At 36.5% G+C, this 25,249-nt stretch overlaps 1 protein-coding gene across 4 annotated transcripts in view; it reads left to right on the top strand.

The window, feature by feature from the left end:
• Positions 1 to 6,505: 6,505 nt before the first annotated feature.
• The window catches only part of LOC132923909 (serine/threonine-protein kinase MARK2-like), a 49,263-nt gene continuing 30,519 nt past the window's right edge, over positions 6,506 to 25,249 (top strand). For 2 of the 4 annotated variants that reach the window (XM_060987905.1, XM_060987904.1), the window contains exons 1-2: positions 6,507 to 7,625; positions 8,727 to 9,860. In XM_060987905.1, the coding sequence (XP_060843888.1) occupies positions 7,086 to 7,625; positions 8,727 to 9,860 (1,674 nt within the window). In that variant the 5' untranslated portion in view covers positions 6,507 to 7,085. Of the gene's footprint in view, positions 7,626 to 8,726; positions 9,861 to 25,249 lie in introns of all 4 variants that reach the window. The other 2 variants (XM_060987906.1, XM_060987907.1) reach the window with 2 other exon arrangements.

The following is a 25,249-nucleotide window of genomic DNA, read 5'->3' as shown; positions in this document are numbered from 1 at the left end:
TGGGCCTCTAGATTTTGGTTTACACATAGACAAGTAGTCTATTAGGCCGGGGTTAAACACGGCGTATTTCGTCGCGTTTTCCTTCGAATTCAAAATTCATTGTCTTATATTGGAGTAGCTATATATAGGTACACGACGAGTGTAATACGCTATAGCTACTCCGATATAAGACAATGAATCTTGAATTCGACGGAATATACGCCATGTATAGCCCCGGCCTCACGGCACCGAGTATTGACTTATAATTTATTAACTTTTAATATTATTATTATTGATAAAATAATATGCGATGTTTTCGGAAAAAATTATTTCAACCTACTAATAGTAATTTAAATATATATAAAATGCCATTATTGTAATAGAATCATCTCTGATGAGAATGTTTTTCCTCTACAAAGATTTAGGTATCGTAGAATTCAAATTTAACACTGTGTTAGTAACACATCAGTGACCTATCAATGGTTGAGGTTCACTCAAAAGTTACTATATAGCAGAAGGAGTGAAATTCCCAGTTTTTATTTTTGTTAGATAAGCAAGGCAAATGTAATTTATTTATAATAATTATTATTAATTGAATTCACTGGCGCTATCTAGAAGAAACGTAGACTACACTTATACAGTATTAGTTACCTTGAGAGAATAATAATTAAATTAATTGTTTTGCCATTATTGCTATACATATTGTATAGATATCATATTGTTATAGAACATAGTTGTAAAATGTTTACATTTGATTTAAATAAACATTCCCTGACTACGTAATCGATAACTATATTATTGATTTTATTATTGTTGTTGTTTAATTACTTAAATTTTGTGAAATCTACAGTTTTTAATTTTATAATTTTATATAGTAAATATATAAATTTAAGATAACTATTAACTTATTGATAGTCAATTGATAATGATAATAATTAACCACGGTGTAAACTATTTTAAATTTAAAAATTGAATAGTTAGGGTAACATTCCGATTCGTATAAAAGGAAACTTACGTGATATTATTATTTCTTGAATAATACGAAACCTTCCTGCTAAGAAATCTTATCAACATTTGGTTTTTATAAGTTATTATCGTACAATTTTCATTATTATAAAAAATTATATATTCATTCTTTGAGTACACCTTGTCATAATATTTCAATTCTCGAGAAAAAAACTTTTTTGAAGCTATTATGATAAAATAATACTTTAATAACTCAATATTTTTTCTCAGTAGTATAATTTTGTTCTGGTTCTAGTCATAAAATATATACTATTAATAAGTATTTTAAACTTTCCATATGTATCGAAATATGTTGTACTGTATATTTTGCCATGGTATTAGCTCACATTTTTAATATAGATCAATGTCTAAAATGTATATTACACAGTGTTGGTTTTTTTCATACGAAAAAAAACTTTAAGGGATAAAAAGGTATATACAACTGCATAAAGTATTAGACGGTTGTGGTAGAAATTTTTTATCGTAAAAGATTTGAAATACAATTTTGCATTAGTTTTGGATGGTAATTCTTTTCTGAATATGATACAAATAACCCATAGCGGCTCAACCATTAATTTATTTCATTTGGAATTGTCATGTCAATTTTATCCCATTCACTCATTTCTCCACTAATTATTTTATTAATTTAGAGTATCCGTGATTTATTGATATTGCCTGAAGGTACTAGGTATTAGCAATATTGTAGAATTGTCGTTTTAAAAAGAAATCACAATATAAACCTTAACTACATATTTATTAATTTATAAAATATGTAACTTAATGCATTTCTTTAGAAGTATGCAATTAATATGTATCTTCTTAAAATTATATAAGTATGCATTTCAGCATTATAATTTGAATGAAACTGAAATATTTATAATCGTAATTGTATATAAGTAAAATATACAATAGTTTTTAATTCTTTTTATCCATAATTGTTTGTAAATATGGATTTGTATATAAATCTAGCTCTACTTATCTACGTCAAAAACATTAATTACTTTGGTATAATTTTAGAGCCCCTGAAAAAACACTTTAATTTTGAGGATTTGTTTTGATTTACATTTGTGTTCAGTTCTTGCAGGTGTTTCAAATTGCCATAGATTAATTATATTATCCAGTGCAATATCGCATTTGAAAATTATTATTTATTCCACTACTTCAGATAGTTATTGAGTTGATTTATCTTTTATCAGTCAACAAGGTCATCTTGCGACTAGTTTACATTATGGCGTTTTTGATAATCAGCTCGTTTTAGATTTGTGGTGCCAATTAAATTTGTTTATGTTTTTAAATTTGGAATTTAACAATAACATTTAGGCATTACACATATTACTAATTACATCGACAATTTCCTAAAATTATTTCACGATAATAAATTGATAATATTTAAATTTGAGGTGTCTTATGAGCTATATACCTCGTGGCTAGGACGCTATGCACTATAATAATATCATGTAGACTGAAAAGTTAAAGAAACAAAATAAATTTAAAATTATATTTTTAGTTAGTAACTCGGCTAATTAAAACAGCAGTGCATTTATTTTTTTCTTGTTTTTAAATACAATTGGTTATTGACATCTAAAATCCAATAGATCCCACTTTTTAAAGCCATCATCAAAAAAATATTTATTCATTATTAAAATTCTGTCGCCAATTCGTTTAAATATATTCTTCGTACTTTTAATAGAATTAAAATGTATGCCTGAAAACACCGTTATCAAAAGCTATTAATTTATGTTGAGCTGATTAGAAGTTTTTGGAATCGTCGTTGACCTCCTGAACCGAGTGCGTTTATTGATAAGCAAAGGTAGAAAAATGAATAAGAATATTTAACTTAAATTAGTTAAGTTAAATCTATGTTAAGTTAGTTAAGCAATAAGTTAATAATTATTAAATTATATATTATTTTACTCTTTAAATTTAAAGTTAATCTGAAGAAAAATATTAAATTAACTTAATATTGATTAAAATTGTTTTAATAGTGATAATTATAACTATAAGATTTTGTTTAAAATAGATCTTGTTCCTGTACTATATATAGTGTATAGTATAGAAATATTTCTTTAAATTGCAAACCAACTAATGTGGTTAGACAATAATAACACAATTGTGTCTACTAAATTATTAAATAAAGGAACATTTGCTTGTTTATTTGTATTTCGAATTGTTGTATCGGCGTAACAATAAAAATAATTAGTTAATTAGTTTTAATTACTGTTACTGATAGCACTTATAACTTGACGTGTTATTTTTTCAAATCAACTGGAAAAAGTTGTTACTTTAACTAATTAAGTTACAAAGTTTGAAAGAAAATTAACTAATTATGTAAGTTAAAAAATTAAAAAAAAATCTTAACTGATTAATGCACACTTTTGCTGTTGAGTATATAAACGTTGGAATAGTTAGCCGCGACAAAAAATAAAAGCAATTTTACGTCAGCGTTATGCGGACTTTACTGTATAAATCCGTGCAATATATATTTCAGTTTATTAATTCCCTTGGACACGTGATACTTTAGATGACCTAGATTATTGAAATTATGTAAAATAATTAGCGCCTTCGGCAACTCAATTGCCACCCATTCGCCCACGATAAGCGTATGAACGTGAAAGAAAGTTGACTAGCAGTATTTTTCAAAATACATTTGTTTCAAGTTGCATATAAATATATTGAGCTATAGACATAGTCCAATATGTTTAGTTACTGGTTGTATTTTAGATAACTTATAATAAACAAAAAATGCCTATAATTTGGTTTCTTTTGAGATTTTGTCCAACACTATCATACAAAATAAATGTTTTATGGGTCGGAAAATATACACGTTTTTAATATTTTTTACTTCTAGGAATTCTATGTTAATTGCAGCATTTTTTATTGGATGAATTTATTTTTCTTCGCATGTAACATTTTCGAATAATCTACTAAATGTCACGCACAAATGATAATTATAATGATATAACGAAGTTTTACCTTGAAAATTACAATAAATAAACATTTGATGGTATTTTTGCATGTTTTTTAAACAACTATTTGGTAAATTTAGTAATGGGAAACTATGTATCCCAAGGGTCTGTATTGTGTATACCACAAAAATTACGTTATTATTTACTTAACACGAGGATTGTTGTGTTATGTTTTATACATTATATATTATTATCAGTATTAAAAGGTTATTAGTTATTATACTGCTATTAGAAGAATAAATATATCTTTTAGTGCAAACATTAATTGTTTCATTTGAATGAATATAACAGATTATTACCTTAGGTTTAATAGAAACTATACTTAATTCGATAACTGTAATTAAATATTCATGTAAAATCATATCGTTTCTTAACTCATAAGTATTAAACTAGGTACTTAAATTATTAAGGTTTTATACCAATGAAAATTGTATAGCTAAAATGCTATTATAGGTACTTATTCAGTTATGAAAGCTGCTATTACATAAAATTACATCAAGTACTTATTTATCAAAATAAAATTATATTTTTTTAACAACTATTAATGCTTAGTTTATGGTTTTTTAAATATTTAACTTAGGTTATCTTAGAAGCAATTGAGATTTAAATCTACAATTAACTACAAACTAAGAACACTTTAGACATCATTAAAAATAAGTTTTCGTACTATACTTAAAATATTTGAACTTGAAATAATAGTCCAATATTTTTTCGGTATATTAATTATTAATAATGTATTATTTATTTATTTTTATTTTACGGGCTAAGCACTTTGACAAAAGAAAAATGTATTTAACATTTTATAAAATTAAAAATAACAACAAAAATAATTATTTTACAAACAAATTTATAATATATATACAAAAATAAAAAATAACTAATAATATATTGGATTAATATAATAATACTTAAATGAACTAAGTTTGGTATTATGTAAAGTATTTATGAATAATAATATTCATTAAATTAATATTATGATAAAAAACGTATTTCTATCATAATATGTTAATTTGCTTGTATTTTCTGGCTATACATTCTCATGGTGATGGTACACTGGTTTATGAAAATAAGACTACTAAAGTATGTATAGTTTAAAGTTTAAAACGCAGATATCTATTACGTTAGGTTATGTATAGCGTTATAATTTATAGCTTAACAGCGTTTTATGACCTTCTTGTTAGACGTATTTATGCAATTCTATTCAATAAAAAAAATTGCAACATTACGCGCGTTTCCCTTTGACTCGATGAAAAACTAGGCAAAATACAGGTGAAAATAAAAATAAAACCAACCGTTTCGTGGTTTTATTACTGAACAACTGGACACTTCTTGTGTGTGTGACTTATTAGTATATACGTATCACGACTATCACTATGGTAAAGTATTTACCATTTACAACAGTATTGTATTATAAGTTATTGTAGTTACAGTATATGTATATTACTCTGAAATTCCATACTAAGTATATTAATTATCAATAACAATGTTACTATCTCTGTATTTTATTTTTTTTTATCGGTTTCTGTTTTTCACTTGCAAGAGTTACAATCTCTAATTGCCACATTTGCGTCGAATTGTTTCTCTCTCGACTCGATCACTACGAAGTATTTAGGGTGTATCCATAATCACCCGTATTCAATAAAAATTTCGAATCGAGAATAGATTTTGAGCTGCGTTGTGTCGCAACGAGGCGTTTGCAGTATATCATTATTAAATTGTTTAACGTCGTGTGTTAATATTGAATAATAATAAACGACATTAACCGCCGTACTAAATACTATCGTGGACTCCGGCGCGGCAGTGGAATGGAATAATATAACAATACAATAATTAATATCGTCGTGATGTAACTGTTGCCGTATGATATTTGTATTATTAACATTGAGCCGAGCGGCCAACAGAATTATTACCGCCGTTACATCACCGTGGGAAATCGAAGTGATCCATATGTTCGTACACACTACACACTATACTCACACACACGAGCAACAAATACGCGCTCAGACGGGCGCGGGCGCGAGCGCGCGCGCGCTACCACCATTATATTATTATTATTAATATTACACAATGTCATACTATTATTTAGGCGATACTTGGAATATTTGTAAAACGTCGAAGACGACGACAACAACTCGACTAGTTACATATATATTATTATTACATCGTCATTTGTCATATTATTATTACACATCAATAAGACGACGACGACACGAAAAAAAAAAATGTTATGACGTCGTGTGTGTATGTGTGTGCGATGTCGTTGAAAATCGAAAAACGTTTCCGTCGTCGCGTTATCGTGATAATAATATTATATATTATATTATTATTATAATCGTAATAGTTGTTTGCCACACTGCAGCTCTCGGGCGGGCGGGTCGAGCGCCGCCGCCGCCGCCGTCTCGGTGACCGAGCGCGCGCGCGGTGTGCCGCCTTGGTAACACACCGCGGCGGCGACGGCGTGCTGCTATGGTGGCGCGCGCGTTATCAGCGGCGGCGGCGGCGGCGGCGGCGAGTCCGTACGACGACCGACCGACTGCTCGAAGGCGGCGTCGGCGGCGGGCGGCAGCAGCAGCAGTCCGTTTCCACACACGCCGTGTGTTGTAGTCGGTGTGTGTGTTTATCTCGCATCACGTTTATTGTGTGAACCGTTCGCGGGCGGCGCTCGCGCTCTGACGCAGTTATTACCGTGTGTTTGTGTGTGCGTACGTGTGTGTCGGTTCGCGTGACACAATTTGCGTGCACTAAGACCCCATTAGCCGACGCCGTGAGTTTCCGTCGGCCGCAGGCATCAGTGGCGAACGGGGCATCGGCGTGCGCGCGTTTACTTTTCGTCCGACGGTTTTGAATCCGATAAGAGATAGACTCCGTCTTCTTCTCTGCCTCGTATATTTTCTTTCAATTTCAATATATTTTTACCTTTCGACCGGACGACATCCGTCGTCATCGCGAACAACCGAGGTGTTATGAAATCGGGCGGACGCGTGTCCGGCGATACGTTTTTAGTAGTGTGAGACCTACGTCGGACCCGACCCTCGTGTCGACCACTACGCGCCGACGACTGACACCCATCAACCACCACCACACCCCGCACACTGTTACCTTGTCGCATAGGTGTTGTCGTTCGGTTGTGCGACGATGATGGACGATGACGATGACTACAGCAAGACGTGCGGTCCCGTGCTGGACCGCCGGAACCCGGTGAATCTGGATGAGCTGTTCGTGCCGCTCGGCACCAAGTCCAAAGAATGCGACAACTTGCTGGCCGTGGCCGAGGAGGATTCCGGGGCCGAAGACGACGTGGCCGCAGTGGATACGGTCGCCACCAAGGCCACAAGCTTGGTAAACGACATAAACACCAGATTTTCCAACGATTGCACGCAAACCGTCGGACCGTATTTGGATATGGCTGACCCGTCGCGCAAGGTCAGCGTCCGCGACCTGTTTAAACCATTGGACTGCAAGTCCAAAGAGGTACAGAACTTGGCCGAAGAACGATCATCGGACGACGATGAAGACGACCACCACAAAACCGAGGGTGCAGGTGACCAGACCGGAGCGGAGCACGACCAACAGCAAACCCAGACCTGCGGGCCCGTACTCATCGACAGTGGCAGCTATAGCAACTCGCCGGTTAAACAACAATTGGAGCGGATTTTCGATCAAAATCCGGAAGAGGTATTAACCCGTACGACATTTTACACGTATAGACTCGTTGGAAATGATATATATATATATATACATATATATAGATATATTACATAATTGTGGTTTAGGAGAAAATTTTTTTCGCCCCCCGTCAAACAAATAATCGTTTTTTTGCCCTTCAATTACCTAAACCACGACGATTCCATTCCGTTAACAATAATAATATTAGTAAAGACGACGACGGCGTGTTTTGACCCTTTGCCCCTATACCATATCGCCGAGACAGAACGCGTAGTTGCTTTTTTAGTCTGTAGCAGTAGTTGTGAAGTAGTATATTTCGAGCTTCGAGTTCAAGCGTAATTTTCTAATCCGTTGAGTTTTGCAGTAATACGATATTTATAGTATTGCAAAGTTGACGCTCAACGTCATTAAGACACATTTCGAGATCACTAAGGAGAATCACAAACACCGTCGCCAATGTTGTTGTGACACGCAAATCTTAAAAAAAAATACAAACGGTATTTACCCACGTTCTATTTTGTACCGCATGCACGGCAAACGGTCGTGGCTTGCTATCTATTATCTCTTATGACAATATCTATCTTCGGCTAATCGTTTGCCGTCATAATTCACTCGAAAACTCAAGTTATTGAGATACCGTTCCCGCCGTGTGTATCTCGGCGTTAAACGAAATTATAATAACCGCGTAACACCGGTAGTCAAGCTTTGCGGCCTTGGACGTCATTATCTACTAATTATGACACCTGCTATGTATTATTCGTTCGAAGCCGTTTCGACGCGCGTACAATACAAATTACAATAGTACAATACCTCTATGTACATAATGTATGTGTAATCGGGGCAATGAAATAAATAGTATAATTTTATTATGTGTATATATCACAGTCGACGGTATTGTTTTTGTTGTCCGAGCCAGCTATGTCGTCGTCGTCGTCGTCGTTGTCGTCAACGGCGGCGGCGGCTCGTATGACCACTTGTTTCCAACGAGTCTATAATGTGTTGTCATACGCGCCATTTATAAAATAATATCGCATGTATTGACGTGTGCGATTGCGCGATCGCATCGACACACACACGATGTGTTAACTGACCACGTGTATTTCCGGTTAGGGTAACGACGATCGTGAAAAGGAACAACCGCCACAACAACAACAACCACAGCCAAAGCAGGATGAGCAGCCGCCGCGTCCACAACCGGACGGTGCCGACGAAAACGCTCAGCCGTCGGCCGATATCGACGACGAAGACGACAACGACGAAGACGGCGGCTTACAGCGGCCACCTGCTAACCCCGATCACGGTATATTGACCACCAAGGACGGTACGCCGCTGATCCGGTTACGTAGTAAAAAGTCCATAATGGAATCGAGATTCAAGCTCACGATGCGTACGTGGGACGACGTCTGGAAGTCCACGGCATGGGCCAAGTTCGCGCCTGACAAGCTGAAACACACGTTGCAGAGGTCGGCCCGGAACCAAGGAGAGCTTAAAGCCGGTGACTCGACGTCGAAGAAGCAGACGGCCACGGCGGCGGCAATGGCTGCGGCCGGGACGACCGCGACCGCGGTGCCGGTCAAGAAGAGCCGGTTCAGGGTGCAGCACGTCCAGATCGACGACCAGCCGTCGGTGATCGTGACCGCGGCCAAGCGATCCCCGAAACCGCCGCTGTCGTCGTCCAGCGGCAGCAGCGACACGGACAGCGATCGGCTGCCGGCCGGTCTGCCGATGATCGAAAGCAATCTCAACGAGCTGACGATGGTCGAGTCACAGCTGAAGAAGCTGGAGCGTGAGCACGAGGCCAAGCACCAGCTGCTGACGCCCAAGAACGACGGCGCGGCCGAAAAGTCGTCGTCGACCGCCGACGACGGGGGCCACAAACAGCCACACCAGCAGCAGCGGGCCGTCGGCGGCGGCGGCGGCGGCGGTGACGGGAAAAAAGACAAGTCGGCCGCCACTAAGGTGGGCTCCCGGGCCGCGGAAACGCACTCCAAACGGTTGGGCTGGCTGAAGGCGTTCCGGCGCAAGTCGTCGGCCGACACGAGTTCGGACACAACATCCGCCGCGGGCACAAACCCGCCGGCGGCCCAACACGCGGCCAAGCCTGTCAAACACAAGCAGCAGACGGCCGCGACCAAATCGTCTGCCGCCGGTAGACAATCGTCGTCGCCTAGACAACAACAGAAACAACGCGCGTCGTCGACAGCCGGCGCCGCCAGACCGAGACAACAACAACGTGCGACACCGGTAAGCGACAGGGAAAAAAAATTGTGTTACAAAAACTAATTGGTTTTTACGCGTGTCGATGTATTTTTTTTTTTTTTTCTAATCTACAAAGGCGAAAATGTCACGCATCATCCCCTCGTGTCGACGGGAGCTCGCGTGTTTCTCTGATATCAGAAACGCGAAACGGTTGTTGTCCTGGGGGGTGGTGGTTCGATTCGTCGGTCGCGGTAGTAGTAGTAGTAGTGGTGGTGGTGGTGGTAGCGAATGGCACACGCTAATATTAAACGTACCTACGGCACTACCGCCGGTGTTGCGCAACCGCACGTTTTGATTACAAATAATACAATTTACGATGGTTCGTTCAGCTCCTCTAGCCCACCGTCGTCACTCGCCGTCCCGTCACGGCGGCATAGAGCTTCGTCGTAGACTCGGATCGACCCGCAGTGGCATGATGGGCGGTGTGGTGGCGGAGGAGCTCGGGTGTCTAGGTGCTGTTCTTATTAATTATCGTATTGAGTGGCAACGGCGTCCAGATAACGGATTAATCGTGTCGTAGTGTTGTGTGAATCTTAATTTGTGCCCTCTTATCTTTCGTACACTACTGTAAATAATAGATAATAATATATAATATAATATAGAGAATAATCCGCTTTGTAAAACCGCTCATTACGATAGCACGGGACGGACTTGTGATGCATTTCGAAATCCCTCTTGAGCGGTATTCTTGCGGGTAAGCTCGAAAAATAAAAACAAAAACCGAGCGCAGTTAAGTCAACAACGTATACTGTATGATGTGTGGCGTGAAACGTGCCGCTTACTAATCGCCTCCTAGCGGTAATATTAGTTGACCTTTATAAACGAGAATCTAGGCGATAACTGATAATATTTCAAAAAAAAAAACAAATATTAATGTGTTTTTACAGTAAACATATTCTTACTATGAACGTTAGCATTCGGCGGCGAGATTACGCGTAACGTAACCACTACTATTCCGCTGTTTTTGCTGTCGTAACACATTTTCTAGTTGTCCGTTTTTTTATCTACCGCGGCGGTGGTGGCTGACGAAAAATGTGAAAAATCGCGGCTCTTCGCGTTGGCCGTCCCAAATGTTTTGACGGGTCGAATACAACACGTGTTAACCGCTAGCAACGAATATATTATTATTATTTATCTTAATCCGATGAGTTCTGGCACCGAAGAAGAAGTTGGATTGATTTTTATTTGTACATATGACTTGTATGTTGTTTTGTGGCGAGCGCCCGCGCGCGTGTGTTAGTGTGTAGTTTGTACACTGGCCTGTGCCCATATTGATTATGTAAAATCGTAATAATAACATACTTATTACTTGCACCACACGCATATCGTGTGTGTGCGTGCGTGCACACATACATTCTCTTGGCGTTGCCAACCGATGTCTCGAATCTAGTGGTACACATAAATATTATAATATTACATTTTTCTTTTGCCTATTATTATGTTTTATTTTCATCGCTGGATGATTTTGAAAACTAACGATCGCCGAAACAGACGAGATCACCTCTGCCCGGTGTACAATACACCGATTGTTGTAGCGTTGCATAGTCGCAATCGGTTTTCCCCCTAAAATGATCTTTAAACTATTTCTAGAAATCACGACGGCCGTCGTCGTACCTGCGTGTGCGTGCGCGCGCCACCGAGATTTTAGTAGCGTCCGTAATTGTCGTGGTGACGCTCATCGTCTCGTAAGTTGTGCTTGTGTGTTCTACGCGCCGCGCTCCGATTATAGGTAAAACTGGGATACCACAATTGCGTTTGGCAATCGGAAAGGGGAGTAGTTTTTATTTTTGGCACACGTCGACACAACTATAATAATATTATAATATTACACACTCGTATCGTACGTCGTTGACCACCGCGCATCGACGACGACGGTGTTTTTTAATCTCTGCCTCGATGACGACAACAATATTAATATATATATTCCACTGCACGCTACATAAAAAATAATAATATATCATTTCGGTCAAGTTTTGTAATCGTGTTTAAAAGGTCCTTAATGCCATTACGGGTTTGTGCCCGTCGGATAACTACAAAGACGTTTGACGCGCGCGGTCGCGTTTCAATCAAAAGCACTCATTCGCTTTTCCGCCCGCGCAACGCCATCGTTGTCATCTTATATTCGCACAAAGGAACGACTGTACTTTTTTTTATTGCTTATTTGAAACACACACGCTCAATTTAAATTACATTTACCCCTCAGTCACAAAGGTTGATGGTGGCGTATTGAGTCACCACACGCGAAAACACGTCAGAAAAGCTGCAATAATAATAGTAGGCCAGTGCAAATGTTGCAATGCGCTCACCGCACGTATGCACTACAGAACATAATAATAATATTAAGAATATTATATTATAAGATTATTGCTACGTTATTATAATTATTTTTTTATTACTTTCAAAGTATTGTCAGTTGTCGCGTTGTCCGGCAAGGTCATCGTCGCGGCAGCTACGCATCATTAAATATATGAAAACAAATGATAATAATGATTTGAATAATATTAAAACTTACTCAACTGCACCTTGTTAAGCGCCGGACTGCCGAAGACGTTTTCGATGCGTGCTTACTGCATACATATAATTTTTACTCGATGATTTGAACGACGGGGGTCATAATAATGATAATACCACCTGTGTATATAGTCGGAGGAGGTGAGTGAGGAATTTGCGTGGTCCTTTTAATCTGGACGAATGCATTGGTTTTTCTCTAAAATACTCTCTATACATCTAGAGCTGTGTGACAATGCGCTCGGCGTACGACCGGTTTTCGGGCGGCGGGAATTATTAATGACGACTGGTTTTCGTTTATGCGATATTATAATATTATTACATAATGCATTATAATATTTTCGCGTATCGTCGTCTCGTCCATTTGACGTACCTATATGATAATGTTTTTTTCTTCTTAATATCTTTGATATATCCGCCTTGAACTTAGTAATAAAACACAACATAATATTATTGTAAAATGAAAGGATAATATTATTATAGTCATCACTGCGGCATGTCGTCTTGCGTGGCCTTTACATTTTTGTCGTTTTCGAACTGGACAAAAAAAATTAATAAAATAACGTGCAATACTGCAATTAGTCCGGAAAAGAATGACAGCCGTGTAATTTTTATTAACGCGCGTGATGTTACGACACATTTGTTTGATGAATAAAAATTCAAAAAATAAACATTATTATGTCATCCCCTTTTTTTCTCATAAACTTCGCACACTATATTTTATTCTCGCAGACCTTTTAATTTATTTTTATTTCGTTCAAGTATCATTTTACTTGACTCTGTTAATATATCGTATACAAGTATATTATATGCTAAATGGTTGTGACTCGGCATTGTTGGAATGTGCAATAATATTTTTTTTTACATTTGAATATTCTTATTTCTTACTACGTACCTACGGTTGAAAAATGAATAAAAATAAAAATTGTATATGTTGTCTGGTTATCGTGATGAAAATAATTCAAAGTTGTATATTACTTTTTTTCTCCTTCAAATTCGCTGAATAATGTAAAATATAAAATCATTTTTATATTCTCTAATAGGTTCAGGTATATACAATTATATAGGTAATCTGTTGTAAGTTTTGACCTCGTAAAAACTTTTTATCCCCAGATTTACCTTTTCATAATGCGCCATTTATAATGAATATTGATTTGAAAATAAATTAATAGTTTCAACTTAGCGTTTTAAAGTATTTAATTTTAATTTATAGCCACATAATAAGTACATGTTTTAGTAAATTGTAACTTTCATTATATTAAATTGAACAAGATCAAAATATGTTTTAAACACGTGACGTCTGACGATATTTTTCCAACTATGGTTTTTGTTTTTAATGTTACGTTTTATAATTTAAGCCACATATAATTATCAGTAAATTGGTTGTAAATTACAACTAATCGAACACTGTGCTAAGAAATTACCTTAACTACTTGTATATATATTTTTTATTTAAGTATTATGTGTACGACAGAATTAATTAACTTGTTGGGATACTACTAATATTGATTATCATAATTTTTGACACATAAAATAGCTAAATAAAAAAACTGATTTTTTAATATAACCACTCATAGTTCAGGGTCAATTAATGTTATCGAACATTACGTGTCAACAATAATGCGCAAAGTGCATATTTATTTTACTATAGGCGATTATAAAAGGTAAATCACGCGCGCGTGCGCATTTCATTATTTAGTTTTACTATGTTGTTTATTTAGCTTAGGCCACGTGTCCCCGTTAAATTTGTGAAATACAATAATTCTAATTCTAATTTAATCAAACAGAAAATGTATGGATTTTTACTAGTGTGTAGAAGAATTTAAGAAATGAAAAGTATACAATATAATATGGTATTAAACCTATATATCGTATATAAATGCTCGTATAATATAGCTTATTTAAAGGTTAGGGTAATTTACGTCATTAGGAAGAATAATTTTCCACAATTATTCAATTATTATTTGAACAATCCGTTAGGTGTATATATATCATAAAAGTTTGCGTTAGCACGTGAAACCTATGAAGTATCTCAGGAAAGCAAACGTCTAAAAATATCAAACAATTAATGCACCAAGCACAATATCATTCAGTACAAAGGAGACTGCCGGCTTGATTAAACTCCACAAAACCGTTATGATAGCTTATTTGTTACCTAACTACTACATAGACGGTGAAGAAAGAGTATGAAGGGTCCTTGAGTTATTATTTATTCCTGGGTGTTCTTTCATCACACTGCATTTATCGAACTTCCTTTTACTTTTTATTCACTTCGCGGGTGCGTACATTATAGGCTATATATATATAATTATACAAAGCGTTATAAATTTGTTTATTTTTTCACTACCACCGTTCGATTTCAAAGAATCCATAAAATTATTAACGACAATAATAACATCAACAACAACAATAATAACAACAACAGTTACAGTAATTATTATCCAATTTTATTTTTTTTTTATGTCTAAAAATCGGCGTATGGTTTCTTCGAGGTTTACGATGAGGAAAGGAAGGGACGTATACAATATTATTTATTATAATTCCAACGTGGCCGATTGCATTCGGGATGACGTCACCGAAAGAAGCCGTTTTGTGATCAGGCCCCACCCTACCCCACATCCTCTCCGTTGGTTTGGTTCTTCTAACACTGGCTGAGTGGTGAAGCTGCGGCAATAGCTTCTGTTTGTTCACTCGAGTTTTTGTCACTCAACATGCGCGTCATGGTTCCTTTTTTTAAAAAGCTGACTTGGGTTTAGGCTATAAAATAGGACAAAATCGCGTTTTTCATCCCTGCCGCCTCCGTGTACAACAATATTTTAATATTCACGGCAAACGCGTAAACTAAAAGCCAACGCACGACCCTCGCCAGGATATTTTTTTTATGTTGTGCGCCACCGAGTCTGTGTCGGGGAACATGGTCGAGTGAGTAATACGGGTGGAGGGCGTCAATGAAACTTTCTAATCGATACACACACATACACCACGATTGCCGTCGCATGTCGCTCCATTGTCGTCGCCGTCGGAGTAAATTACGATGATATTATTATTATTTTAAAATATTATTTATTATGAACTATATTATTATATTAGAAGACGGTAATAACGATCGGAGTGTATATATTTCGTGTGCCAGCGTAAACAAAACAGACCTAGCGAGTGTAGCAGGCTAAACTCTTTATTTTGTATACACCACATACGCGTTATATTTTCCCACCGACGCTCGGCCGTCCGTCGCTGCGTCTTTTTTTCGCATATTTTTTCGGAGTAGGTCATTGTCTAATAAATATATATAAAAAAAACCCTTCGGTATGATATTGCCGCCACCGTGGATCGTCTAACAACAGTGTACCTACATGATGGCACACGATGGCTGTCCTAAAAAATCGATATTGGCAGTCGGTATACTTTTATAGACTTGTATAATACGCGCGCAATAAAAATAACTCGTACGTGCGGCGCGCCCGTATAATTTTCAATACGTGCCTACTTCTACTCCACCTTAAAAAAATATTATATATTATAATATCGTGTATTAGTACACACACATTATTGTCGTTATTATTATTATTGCACGCGTAAAAACAACAATATTTAACCGCCGCAATGGGTGCAGCGTACACATCGCGCGTCTATATAATACCGTAAGTAGGTTACGTGCGATGCGCATTGGTCGTTGTCGTCGGAGGGTTTTAGTCGTGTTCGGAATGATGAATTTGTTGCCGTTTTTTTATTATTGTCTCCCGTTTTGTGTTTTTACGTGACAAAACGATGTCATCCTTCGCACCCACGCTGTGCTCGTATTATTCCCGATGCCGTTTTCGTTTGTAATATAAAACGACACACACACGCTCATTGTAATGTAATAAAAATAAAAAAAATGGATATAACGTCACCTATATTTTATGGGCCGTCGAATTCTGAAATGCCTAGGTGAGTTATCACGAGGGTTAAATTGATAATAATTCAACTCCTCAGTTGACCGTCAACCCGATTGCAAAGCATAACTTTCTTGCATTTATAAGATCGTGTCCTATCCATTCCTTTGTTGTATTTTTATATTATGCTACACAGAAATGAATCAATTGAATATCTTTCGGTTACTGGCGTCACCGTCACATAGTGTTTACGTAATTATAATATTTGGTATATCAAAATATTGTTTAAACATTTTTACCCGGCGTGTTTTAATCGCAATGTATAATTCATAAACGACAAACATACCTCGACTAGTCCGTCGTCGTCGAAGGGTGAGCATTTTCGGCGCAGACACGATTTCATAAACCCTCCTACGCTGCCCCCATCCATAAACTATCCCTTCCACCAGTCCAACCCCGTCGACGGCACCGCCACAACGCCGCCACCGAGCACGTTGTTGTGTGCGCACACGGCATTGTGAAGCTCGGCCCGACTGCCAGGCGCCCCATGTTGCTTATAATCGCGTGTATGCATACCGGGTGTGTCCCGGGAGTTTCTTTTCTCTCTGTTTCTACCGAACATGGGTCCCTCATATTGTTTATCATCGTTAGTAATTCGGTTGAATCCTCCCAAAAATCTTCGTCGTGTTTCAATGCATTTCCTTCCACGACGTGTATGGTGAACAAACAAACAAAACTAAATACTAAATACTTACCCGTGAAACGGAGAAAACAGTACGACCGTTGTTTTACAGTCAAGGGTGAAAACACGAATATGGCTGACGGTAGTGTACTGTATAGAACGAAACAACATATACGCATAAGACATCTACTCGCCCCGCTGTGCAAATATTCGTTGACTTTTATTATATCATTCATTCTCTCGCAAGTCGTGTAATGTGTATTTTGCGCATTTGGGGCGCGTCCTCTTCGCTTACCACCGCCACCGATGCCGCGCACCTGCAACGAGAAACTACCCGACCTACCTACAGCGCCAGTGACAGAGTGTTATCATTTTCAGAATGCCGTACCAGCGCTATTTTGATCGGTTAATATAATCGTTACCCATCCCCCACAGTTACCATAGTCCAACCATAGGTCAATTTAATCTAAATCCAACCCTCCCCTCACGACATGCACACTTCACACACATACACGAGTACAATAATATATTACATGACATTCGTGCGACGTAACGCGCTTGACCTTTTAAATTCCAATATGGGAAAATTGTCTGGCCCCGGAGTGACATTGAGAATATTGTGCGGACGGCGACATAAGGGATCCGACGAATCGAATTGTCACGAAATCATCGGCTCAGTGTCGTCGCGTGTCGTGAACGCCGCGGAAAATGATCATGTTCGGTCGGACGTAACATAATATTATATTAATGTAGTATTATTGTCATGACGGTATTGCGTATTGCGTTAAGAGAACACTGAACAGGACGTTATACCCGCATGACGTGTGGTTTCCGTCTTACGGATGTCACAACATGGCATACATTTTTACGATTAGATTAATCCATTTAATTCTGTTATTACTTATTTGTAATATTGGAGTAAATTGATCTACTATAAAAAAATTAAAGGCAATACTACTATTTAGAGCGCACCCTTCGTTGGATTTCTTTTTGATATTTTAATTTTAAAGCAGGCGTTTTATAATAGTATATTTTTTGTAAAAATTTAAAATACTCATAACTTGTTTAAAAATTAAAATATCAAAGAAAAACCTTCATAGCATCCAGAATAATATTTTTACCTTAAAAAATAATAAAGTTTTACAGTATATCACTCAAGTGTTAAAAAGGACGAGTAAAACAAATTATTCTGAACATAAAATTTCGGAAAACGGACAGTTTGTACTATCTATTGTTTAAGTTGCATATCGGCATATCGCGGACACTTTATACGGTGATAAAAAATTGATAGAAATCGATCGCGGACGTTTTGTACGGTATGTAAACGGTGGTGTTTTTATTTTGCATGTGTTTGCATATTTTGGATAAAATGCATATTATTGCATTTATTGAATAAAATGAATATTATTGCGAAAAACGCATGTTTAGTATATTTCGTAATTAATATTTATAATTTAATACTAATATTACGTATTTAATTCTAGCCCCGCTGATTAAAATATAAAACTTGGTTTTTTTGTCAAACATAAAATTAAAAATATTTCCACTATTGAATGTGAATTATAAATTTTATTTCTAAATTATAATTATAATAATAATCTTAATAAAATTAGGACAAACAGCCAATCACTGATGTATTTCAATAAATAAATATTTTTTTTTGTAACTATATTTTTGTGTTTATCTTATAACAATTTAAATGCATATTTTTATATATTTTTCTAAATAAAATGCAGATTTTACAATTTTTATTGCATACAAATCCTAGCCCTGATTATTATTATTATTTATGTATGTTAACATTGTTAACTACCTGTATTTTGTAATAACAAATTATGTCTAACATTTTATATCTCAACATTTTTTTTTACCTGTAATAGTACAAACTGTCCGCCATATACATTCTATTACTTTCTGAAATAGTACAAACTGTCCGCCATGTAAATTTTATGTCTTTCTGAAATAGTACAAACTGTCCGCGGTTTTCATTTTTTCCGGGTGACCGTACAAAGTGTCCTACAACCCAAAATTTCTCACGGTACGCGTTATTAAGACAGAGACAAACATATGCGGGTAGAGCGTCCTTTTAGATAAACTGCGATCGGCGGCGGCGGCGGTTTAATGTCATCGTCTTTAATAACACGGTCGTGTATCATATCGCCGCCGGGAAACACAATACCGGTATTAATAATAAAGCCGTTTAAAATATTAATACATACACCAATCGACCGAAGACTCGGTATTGTTTTTATTTCGTATGGTATCTTTATAATACTAATATTGTTATATTTTATCGTAATCTTAAAAATAATATTTATCGTCCGAAAACGTATAATGTATGACGTTTAGGGTACGACGACGATAAGCGCATAAAAACGTAGTGGTATCCATCGGCAATGTGAAACGCTTGCAAATGTTGCGACACTCCGTGCATGGACAAACTGACAGAAATATAATATTATACACACAATATCGAAATATATTATAACTTTATAAGTTATAAAAAATAATACTCTTATTTTAGATATTATATCTAACCTCAACTAGATACGGTGCTCTTGTGTGTTATCTCCGTCTTACAACCGTGTACAGCATGGAAGATTTGTGTTCAGCAATACCAATTTTGTGTAATTATCTTTATTAAGTAGATGAATATTGACCGACCTAATATCAAACTTTAAGGCAAGAATGTAACATTTTATGTGTTTTTCTACGATATTTTTATTTTTAAGCGTGTTGTGAGAATATTTAAATTGTGATATACATACTCATATCTAAAATATCGTAAAAAACCCACGATAAAGTACAGATAATTGGTAAATTCTCTCTATTATTGAACTGTACGTTACATCAGATTGGAACTGCGGAACATAAATTTGATATGTCGCGTGTTAATAAGACGAAGACAACACGCAATTTGCCTTCAGTCGAATCTATTTTATATCGATAATTTTAATATTAATGTATCCCCTCGTCGGATTTTTTGTAATATTAATTTTATTGTAAGTTATGACGATATTATGACATAAAAATGTACATAACTCACTTGAAAATTACAACACTACAAAATATTTGGATAATATTTTTACCTATAAATTTACTATAATATTTAAACTAACAACACAAAATAGATTGTGCTAAATACAAATTTGCCATGTTGTATCTTGTTTATAAATTATGTCAGACACATGTCATGTAGGCATCAGTGCATCACGTCCTCGTATTTTATTTTACTGTTTAGTTAGGTAAAACTCGGCAACCGTTGAAAATGTTTCTTTCTGTTCTTCAAATAGTTTTGCGATGCATTACGTATACGGCGTTAAATTTGTTATTATCGTTATATTTTTATTTACCAAAGCGATTGCATATAATAATAATAATAATAATAATGACAATTATTCGTCAATAGTTTTTGGCGTCAACGACGATATTATGCAGCCCATCCAGTTGTTGTTGTTGTTGTTTGACGTGGTTTATCTCGTTTGTATGCGTATATGCGACAGGTTTTCGTTGGACGATGATGTATTGCTTTACACATGATAATATTATATAAACCCACTTCTAATTTTACATCCATCAAGCGAATTTTAATCCCGTTTATAAACTCCGTTAAAACTAACAATATTTGTTTAAATAAAATTGACAATATTGCTCGCTTTTAGTTGTATTAAAAACTGCAAAATATGTAATATATGTTTGCCTGCTGACGGATTTTGTTTAATATTTTTTTCCATGAACGCATATAATCTGTATAATTTTTTTTTTTTGAAATTCACGAATTTAATCTAATAAAAACACGAAACCGCCCACGCTATAGAGGCAGTGACTTTTATCTGAGTTTGTTGTTCGTTTTCCACTCTGTATCGTTTGCCTGTCCGACGCTTTTAATTAATTTTATTTACGATAAACAAACTATAACCAATTTTGCTGTAGATGTATAAGACTAAAAACACAAAGCTTCTTTAAAACTTGAAAATCAACAGCATTATAAATTTATAATCGTATTATGATGTTGTGGTTTTTATTATATTTTTATATTTACATAATACGCAAGGTTGAGTACTTCCAATTCCATGGCAAACCATTTGGGATTGTCAGGGTAAACGATTTCAAATAAATATCTTGATGTCGTTTAAAGTGGGATTTACGTCCAATTATGTTTGTTGTAACTTTTTTGTACCATTCCTAAAGCGTAAATATTGGTTTTCCATAAAAAAAAATAACAGCTTGTACATGTGTGTATGTGTGCTTCATACTAATAGATTTAATAGTACGTGCGGATTCTTTAATTGTACGAATTTCGATATTTGTGTGGATATTCTATAAGTTTTATATACTTTCCTCGCTTTTAAGTTAGTTTGAAATCATTTATTTTGTTCCACGAAGTGCGCCAAAGTTTACGGTAATAGTAGCGAATGGAGGTTCGTGAAATACATTGACTTGTACAAAATGGATAATTTTTCAATGAAATAATATGTTGATGTTTTTTTCTCAGTATTTTTAATTTTACAACTAATAAATAATTTGTCTATCAAAATTACTTACATTCTTTATCGTAAATAATAATTTCGCTAATCAATTAAATTTACGTAAAAAATAATTCAAAGTAAATTACTTATCCTTATCGATTTTTATGTAAAGTTATATGATCGTATATATTTAAATTCTCTATATTATTATAACTACTGTTCGATAGAAATAATACTTATATTATTCGTATATTCTGATTTACACTATATTTATCGTATAATATGATTATTCAGTAAAATTATAGTTTTAAAAGTAGATTGTAACTTTTATGTATATTTATTATATTGATGATTTTGATGATTTTGACGCCATTTTATTGACCACACACACATTTCGAAGGTCCTGGCCGACATAAATATATCACATTAGAAGGCGTTTTGCGTAGGCAATTCAATAGCGCCCTTGAACGTTGTTACAAAATAATGTAATTCATTTCACGATTATAACTACACACTAATAGTGCTAAATAAGCATACAGTCGTACCGTCGTTAATGTTTTTAATCATTAGTCTCAATTAAAATTGTATCATTTGACGTAATTTGTTTGAATTCAAATTAAAAAAGAAATGCACATGCGGTGTTTGCTTTGAATCATGATATATTTCAATGAAGACCAATTGTTGTATTATATGAGTATCGTAATAGTACTTGCGTCGCATAACCGCCATAATGCTTGGTTAGAAATATATTATTTTGCACAAAGAAACTATAAATCCCCGGTTTTCACGCACTAAACCCGCCCCTGGTCAAAAAAAATATCACAGACGTGTTTAACTGCAATATGCGTTTGGTTATTTTACAATGTGTTTTCACAGCTCGAAATAAATATTATATTATAATTTTTAGTTGTGAAGAAGAAAAATAAAATCCGCAGAATGGCAAAAAGGTATCGGTGCATTAACTCGTTTACAAACAAATAAAATTGGGTGGGTTGCTTGGTTTAAATTTCGACTAAATATTGTATGATTTCAATAAAAAATCTGATTTTTCGTCACTCGTTCAACTCTTCTCGAATTTCGGAATTTGTGGAATGCAATGTTTTTTTTCAGCAAGTTTTCTGTTTCAATATTATATTGAATTTCAAACAATCTACCTCGTATATCACAAAACGATATAATATTATATTTATGTACAACACAGATATATTACACAATAAACTAGATCAGTAACTTAACTTGTGATAAGAGTTGTAGCCACTTAACCACTATATATTGGAACCACATTGCTACTTAAAGGTAAATAAGTAAATAAGAATGTAAATATGTAAACTATGGATCTCTATGATATAGGATAAAAATTTGTAATTGATAAAATGTGTAACATGACCACCCCGTGGGCTTTTAAAATGGCCTCTAATTTCAGCTTTACTCTGAGTGAATATAGAAGCAAATAATATACTTCACGAGTAGTATTATCAAACACTTTCTGATCGAGTTTATTGCATATATATATATATAATAGTGATGTACGACCACAGAGGAAAAATCAGAGTTTGTTGTGCGACCAACGAAATGATCGGTCGCGATCACAGAACTGACGACGATCGCGTGCAACGCGCGATGCGGTAAAACGGTACAAGTAACCAGATATCGCGTGGGTATTTTAAGTGCGTGGGCACGACACTATGACAACTATATGTTTGTACGCATGTACGTGTGTATGCGTCGTAGCAGAATTGCAGGCGCAAACACTGCCGGCACCGGTTATAATATTATAATATTATACATATTGTGTACAAAGACGACACTCCCTCCACGCCACCGGTGCGGTGCTCAGCCGCATGCCGGCGTGTGGGTGTGCCACGGCAATAGTTTTCCGAGTGGCGTTTGCGGGGTGGACGGCCACCACCGAGCAGTGATGATATTATTATTATCACGAGTAACCCGTTGTACCCATGCGATATATGAATTACGGGCACGTAGCGGGGCGCAGACACGTTCGCGTTTCCGGAAAAACGGTTTTCGAAAGTAGTCACTGTGATATTTGGGCGTGAGCGGAAGACGTCGAAGACTTTGTCAGTATGATAATATTATTATTATTACAATATTGTGTTTAGAAGTACGACGTAAACGCGGGCGCGTGCTATATTGATTGGACGCCGCCGCCGCCGACACCGTCCGCGGACAAAGACGTCGTTTCTGGCCGCGGAAACGAACAAGGGGCGCGCGCGCGCGCGAATAAGTCGCGGGGGCGCGGTGCTCGTCCTGCCCCGTCGTCGCCGTCACGGTCGGTGCGGCGGTGGAAGGGCGGTGCGCGCGCCCTGCCAGCGAAAAATCGCCACGACGAGATGCCGCCCGTGCGCGCCGGTCGAACGCTCCACAACATTTTGGCATTGCGCCACGCACTTCTGCGGGCGGCGGGCGCCGAGGGATTTTCCGAAAAAAGACCACCGACGCGTTAATAAAACGTCGTAGTTGTATATTCTTTAACGACGACCGTGTTGGGGTCGAAAAATAGACGGCGGCGGCGTATAGTGACGCGTAACCGACGACGGTGCGTTACGAAATTAATATAACCCTCGCCGGGTATGAGTCCGCGTAAACCTTTGGAGATTTTAAACGCACCTGGTGGGTGGTTGGGTTAGGTCACGCGCGATTCACTTATTTCGGTGTGATCCGTTACGTTTACCGCGTGGCGCGATCATTGAATTTTAATAGTTTTGCGTTTATTATTGGTTATAAGAGTTAAAAAGCATATTGGTAATTAAAGAACGGAGAGGACTTCGTATTTAGATTGACGTGATCGTGATGGTTTTTGGAGTAGACAGATGGACAGTTTTTGTCGTGTATATCTGCAGTATTCCTTTATAATGTACGCGTCATACTGTTAATAAAAAAGTGTACTCGTTACTTAAATGTGTCACGCGTAGTCGCGGTTACGGGGGGTTTTTTTTTTTTTGATCCGTCAAACTGAAATTTTGTATTCTTTTATTTTTTAATCTCTCTTTTTTAATATAAATTAATTGCATGTAACCACTTCTGTTACACGTATGCTCTTCGATTACACTTAAACACAGTGCATGACCTATCCATACGCATATAATATTGTCTGTGCTGACAATACAGGTCTTTTTGAGGTCATATGCAAAACAATGAAAATAACAAGCACCATATTCGTAAAAGCTTATCACCAAATCCTTGTGTGATAAACATTCGTGTAGTATCCATTGCTTTATTATCTACGGTTTATAGCTACTTGCGTCGTCTGCCATGTCTCGCGTGTGTTGTCCAAAAGTTGAGTCGGCTTAACTTTAGATATTTCTTGTTAGATCATTATTGTTAGCGAATACTGTGCACGATTACAATAGCCAATCAGAATACGATAACACAATTCTACAGACGACATTGCTGTGAACCCGATTTAAAACTATTTTGACTCCATAGATACCTACTCGCTTTCTTACTGATGGTTCGATGCATTTTATTTGCCGGTAAACAGATCCGTTGATCTAAAACCGTCTCAACGCTACTCGTCGTGTAATATATAGTTAATAATACGTTCCCGAAATAAAAACGACGCGCGTACTTGGGTCGTGTCGAAACGATATTATATTATTATTATAGACGTGTTGATCGTCGCAGGATCTAGATCTATCCGCTACCCGCACATCCGCTCAACCCTCTCTCGCGTGGCGTCGTGTCCTCTCCGGATCGCTGGCATGTGCGGTTGACAGCGAGCTCTGCAGCCTCTGCCCCGTCACTGCTTGGTCGTTCAGCGTATTTATTTTTACACCAGGAAAACGATTTTTGACGTTGGCAAGTCGTCGCGGCATTTGACAA

The sequence above is a fragment of the Rhopalosiphum padi genome, chromosome 3, assembly GCF_020882245.1.
Source record: "Rhopalosiphum padi isolate XX-2018 chromosome 3, ASM2088224v1, whole genome shotgun sequence".
In the NCBI taxonomy this organism is placed as follows: Eukaryota; Metazoa; Arthropoda; class Insecta; order Hemiptera; family Aphididae; genus Rhopalosiphum; species Rhopalosiphum padi.
This window is presented reverse-complemented; position numbering and strand designations above follow the sequence as displayed.